The 5757-nt window shown below is 31.8% G+C and overlaps 1 protein-coding gene across 1 annotated transcript; it reads right to left on the reverse strand.

The window, feature by feature from the left end:
• Positions 1–1112: 1112 nt before the first annotated feature.
• Positions 1113–4655, reverse strand: LOC127878737 (uncharacterized). Its single transcript, XM_052425267.1, has 2 exons — positions 3752–4655; positions 1113–2309 (listed from the first exon to the last, which is right to left on the reverse strand). The coding sequence occupies exons 1-2, from the start codon at positions 4473–4475 to the stop codon at positions 1552–1554; spliced, it is 1482 nt and encodes a 493-aa protein (XP_052281227.1). The 5' UTR covers positions 4476–4655; the 3' UTR covers positions 1113–1551.
• Between the last annotated feature and the right edge of the window lie 1102 nt (positions 4656–5757).

Raw genomic sequence — 5757 nt, forward strand, 5'->3', positions numbered from 1 at the left:
TATGATCAAGCCTTAGTCAGACTATAAATTTTATGTGTTTAGACATTTATGTCCAAACTTTATTTAGCAGACTGGTATGTATTATAACAAGTGCATAGAACGAAAATCTGTAAAAGATATTTAAATTATTCAGTAATACACGTTAAGTGTTATATGATTCCGCATGTGTTGATATATACTTACTATTAAGAAATGATTCAACTAATCAACCAAATGCTACTTTTTTACAAAAGGAATGACGAGATTTTTACTTGCTGATATTGAATTAAACAAATTTAGAACAAGTGTTTGTGTCCTCGTGCTATCAGTTGACGACTTATATTTTGATATGGTATTTTAATTTGCCTGACCTAGAAATTTCCTCGAATTTTTTTAATGACACATTAATCTTACTCTTGCATGGTGATATTTGTGCAAACGTTTAATTGAACATAACAATAGTAATTTATTTAAAAAATGAAAATCGTTCATGCATAAGCGAAAATAATATCTTGTTTTCGCAATTTAAGGAATGTTTATCATACAGCTTGCTAGATTTTGTAAATTTTAACAATAAGTTAAGACAATTAGGCTACATTTCTTAAACGAAATGAGAAATATGTTTTAGATAAAACTAATATTGCATCAGTAAATGTACATAGATATGACTTCACTGTATATGTTAACGTATCATTATAATGGTCTATAAAATACGCCGTTGTTTTAGCCAATTATTTAGAACGAACATTTTTATTGTAAAAATTGTGTGTGAACAAATGCTATTATCTGATTGGATGTGTATTGTTATTTTCACATTAACTATTACATTAAAAGCACATTAAAAACATTAGTACTTATTTAAAACACATATTCGTAACATTTTTTTATCATAAAAACATTCTTTTTCATTCTCACGAGGACAATCAATCGACTGGATCCCAAAGAACTATACAAAACCATTGTCCAATTTCAATCGCGATGCTATATATGATACGTGTTTAATATTGGTAAATAAATGATTAGAGCAGCCGGCGTAAGATTTTATATCTCGTACCTTGTTAATTGAATTACACTAGAACTTATCGGGCAAAAAATACATGAAATATGAAACTTCAAACATAATGTAACACATGTTTGTTGAAAGAGTTTTATATCAGTTAGTAACTTTAGTGAAAGAACATTAATTTGCATCGATTAATATTTAAAAACAACAACAGCATTATCACATAGTCTGATAGCGATGTGCTTATGGCCAGCGAAGAACATATAAAGAAGGCGTTAACTATGCAAATCTTGGAAATCAGAAATTCTTCGAGTGCTGTCTACCGGTAATTGTACATACATAAAAATATAAATATCTACGTGTTTTTTTTTTCGACTAATCTAAACTCTGGTCTAACCAAAATTAAAATACAGTTGATATCTAAACAAACAACTCCAACAAATATATATAATTTAACTTTATTTCAGCAAAATAATAAACGGATTTAGTTTATTACATTGAACGTGTCTATTAAGTTTATCTTAAAGGACAATGGTATACTACAATGGCAAACACCATCGATATTCTAGTTACTTGTTGTCAGTGTTAGTTTGCACCGATATTTTATTTGAAATTTCACCTGAAATAACGTCTTCTAACATCTTATAAATGTCTCCTTCCGTTGCCTCAGTTTGCTTGGCATGCGAACCAAGTCTGTTCAACAAAGAGGAAATGTTCGGCAATTCCTTCGTCCAGTTATATTTTTCTGCCAGGCGGTTGGCCTTTCGGGCATACATACGGGATTGGGCAACATTATCGATTTGTCGATAATATTCTGCTTTCACGTGAAAAAACAACATCTGTCGCCGCTTTTCTATTCCATGCCATATTTCCGTTTCAATAAAATCGATAACATTCTTTGCTTTCGTGATATCACAGCCCTCTACTGCAACATTGTCGATTCTTTTTCCAAATAGCCCTAATCCCAGGTAACAATACGCCATTTTAATCATGAGCTGTCTCTTAAAATCACGCTGTACATCTTCGCTTTCCTCAGCAAACTGACTTATAGCTATTTGAATGGTATTCAAAAGTTTACTTTTCATTTCGTTAGAAGGATTGGTTTCGTATTTCTCGAAAAGTAGATTTGTCTCTATGTAATACACCATGCCCGTGTCTTTACCAGGTAAAATGTCTTCGGCATGTTCCTTTGCGAATTGCAAGTATGACAAACCATCGTCAAGTGCATGAGCGTTTTGGGTATCCATCGCCAAAGCTGAACCGCGCCTGCAAAAGAAAAATAATTCGGGTATCGTTATTTTCTTTGAAAACAGAAACGGAAACCGAAAGTTTATTTATAGACATAAGCATGTACAGATAATCTGCAGAAAGTTTATTTATAGATTTAACAATGTACAGCTCATCTTCAACAACATAAGCAATAAGACAAACATGCATATGGATCTAAACAAAGATGAAAGTAAATAGTTCATATGTAATTTCATTTATATGTATTCATGAAAAATGAATGGCTTCTCGGAATGTTTGAGAAGTCTCGAATTGTTTAAACAACATTTAGTGAAAAGCAAAAAGTGTTTAAATTACAGAGTGTTCGTACCCCCATCCGAAAATTATAGTAAATGTTTTATATAGCATAGCCTTTTGTTTTGCAATAATGGTAACAATTAAACTTGTGTTTTATTTTATAAATGTTATTTACTTTATAGTGAGTTTTGTTTGTGTTAAATGTTAACACAAAGTCGATAATATATCATGCCAGATACACCATGCTGCCTACCAGTTATGTTTGAAATGGTACCAATTCGCTAAAATGTTGATTATAATGATGGCAAATGTATACGTTATTATAATTTATCCTCATTTGTGTTTTCCTTTACCGAAACACTTATTTATGAAAGTTAATTCATTTAGGGTAAATTAGTTGGGCTGGATAAAATTGTACTTGACATATTATATTCTCAATGCACACACAAAACTATCTGCATTATATGTTATATAAATGATATAAATATACTGTTTCTTCGCTTTAAGGATACTATTTTAAACTAGATAAGAAACTATGACATAACTGACAAATACCCCACGACGCCGTATGAACTAGTTTGTAGCAGGTTTTACCAATAAAAAAATCGGATCGTGGTGCGTGGCAGAGGGGCATTTCAACAAAGTTTGTAAGAACCGAAATTACATGTGACATAACACCTGTTTAGACCTTTTTTCAGAGACACAGAGTGTTCATGTTCTTTTGCTACATAAGTCTTTATACATATATTTTTGTAATCATGCGTTTGGCCGTGTTTCATGATTTGTTGGAACTATAAACAGAGCTAATATCGAATGTAACATACATCTGAATGTTGCAGTTTCTGTATTTTCAGAAAAAGCATTTTGTTTCGAACAAAGACTATTATAACAAAACTAATTTTACAGAAAGTCTTAGTTAGCATGAAGGGACATAACGTTTGTAATTGTTAACGAAGGACTATACGTACCGAAAATCCACAAATTTATGTCATCAGGAACACCTCCTGAATTGTAAACTTCGAAAAGTGTACAAGATCCCATGTGGACAACAGACAAACAGACAGACGGACATACAGATATCCACGACGTTTCCTGTATACCCCTTTTACTTTAAACCACGGGTGCAGGGGGGGGGGGGGGCGTAAAAATGAACAATTGCAATATCACTGCTAAAAGCTGGGTGTGATGTGTGCCTGATGATAATCAATTACTTCATAATTGAAACTGATCAAAATAAAAAGATACTATGCCTTGCTAAGTATACCATGCTACTTATTTTCGGATCTTTTGTAAATGGTATCAACTCTATCATTTCTTTGAAAAAGTCACTTGGATCTTCAGAGTCAATATACTTCTCACGTCTCAGGCTAAGTAATGCCTCCAAAGACACAAAATGCATGTCGGCTAAACACATTTTGCCAGTTACTTGTACATTATTTTTCATTCGGTTTGTGTAATATGCTCTTTTTATAGTGTTCGCTATCTCATGTAATTTGTCAAACTCCGCATTATGGCTTAATCGTTTTAGCATTACTGAAACAGCACATAGGCTCTTTCTTGATGATATTGGGATCCGAGGAACGTTTTTAGTTAGCATTTCATTGCATCGCTTCTCATCTATCAGTGTTGTTGAATGTACACCCTCGTTTTGTTCTGGTTTATCAGTAATAATATCCACAGTTGTTTCAAAAGCATGCTGTAACTGATCTGCAATAAAACTATGCACATTTTTAAACCTCAAAGCACTAAGAAGATCTTCAAATGTACACTTGCTGTCAACTGATAAAATGTAATTCAGAAACCTCTTACATTTAGACCGTCTTGTCTCATTCAGTTCCAACAATTCTTCTGTGGTACTCTGACTCACTAATCCATTCTGTATCAGATAAGGAATGATATGTTTTACATCCAGATTATCTAATATAACTGGAGTTACATTCCGAACTGCCGATAGTTCTTTTTTATTCATTTAATTAATCATGGATTTGTTTTCCTTACTGCGCATATCTGCTTATACTTCCGCATTGAATCGAATCTGAAAAGAAAAGTATTATTAAATGTATTTCGAATATCACTCTGCAGAGTTGCCGTTCCACGCTGTCGCATACTTAAATGTAAACTAAACGTCGTTACATCTGATTTAATCTCGTTTCACATACTGCGTAAAAGATAAGAAAGTGGTTTTTTTCTGAGAATAAATACAGATAACGATTTATAAATAAAGATAAAAGGATCCCTATAATTTGCTTGATATATAAACATGTAGTTTATTTAAGCGCCACGTACTTTATAGCTAAGCTGTTTTATAATCCATACTAATTATAAGGTACTCATAATGAAACGATTTTTTATAATATAATTACGTTTTGTGTGCACATTTAAAAACAACAATAGCAATATAGCCAAAACATACTACACAAATACCGGTAATGCCTGCATGTCAAACACAATAATGTGTGTATAAGCATTTTAATAAATTAAACCACTGGTATTATATTTCGTGTCATTCAGTTTGTGAAATGTACAGAATAATCAATTTACCGATAACCCACAATTCTATACTCTCCCCATGTTTATTTTTACAGTGGGAAATCTGCATTTGTATACTAACATGAATAAATATAAAAACGTATCACTTATCAAAGCAATCATACAAGTTCACCAAGTGTTTGTAAATGTTGCGAATCTTGTTCTTTAAACATAAAATAGATCGATTTACCAGAATATTAAATTGTTTCATAAGTTTCGATGAAATACTGTTTTGTAAAGACAATTGAAAAATACCTGTCATTTTGTAAAAACCTGTTTTGAAACTTGACATCTCAGGAATTTTAAAATAAATTATACAATGGTGTACCGCAATGGCTCGCTATAATGAGAAATTAAAAGTAATATGTTATACTGTATTTTTATTTAAAATTTTCATTTGAAACCGATGAACATAATGCATGCTGTGAAAACATTCATTCATTCAAACGTAGTCAAAAAGGTTAAATCGAATGTCTTTGTGGTACAATGTAAACCGAGCATCACTCAAAATCTTAAATATCGCTTATATCAACTACTGCTATTTTAATTTGAGAATATTATTATTAATCTGGCAATAGACACTGTGATGTGTGTTGTATGCAATTATTACTTTAATGCCAAATATCGACAACACGTGTTGGAACATATTCTAACGTTTATGTAAGTTAAAGTAGGTTTTGATAAATGTACATGTCTTTTTGCGTCAAGTATAGCACGCACAG

The sequence above is a fragment of the Dreissena polymorpha genome, chromosome 4 (genome assembly GCF_020536995.1).
Source record: "Dreissena polymorpha isolate Duluth1 chromosome 4, UMN_Dpol_1.0, whole genome shotgun sequence".
NCBI classification, from domain to species: domain Eukaryota; kingdom Metazoa; phylum Mollusca; class Bivalvia; order Myida; family Dreissenidae; genus Dreissena; species Dreissena polymorpha.

Coding starts and splice junctions, on each gene's coding strand:
- LOC127878737 (XM_052425267.1), bottom strand. CDS start 4,475: ATGAATAAAAAAGAACTATCGGCAGTTCGGAATGTAACTCCAGTTATA. Junction 2,310..3,751: donor GGTATACTTAGCAAGGCATA/GTATCTTTTTAT, acceptor TATAAATAAACT/TTCGGTTTCCGTTTCTGTTT.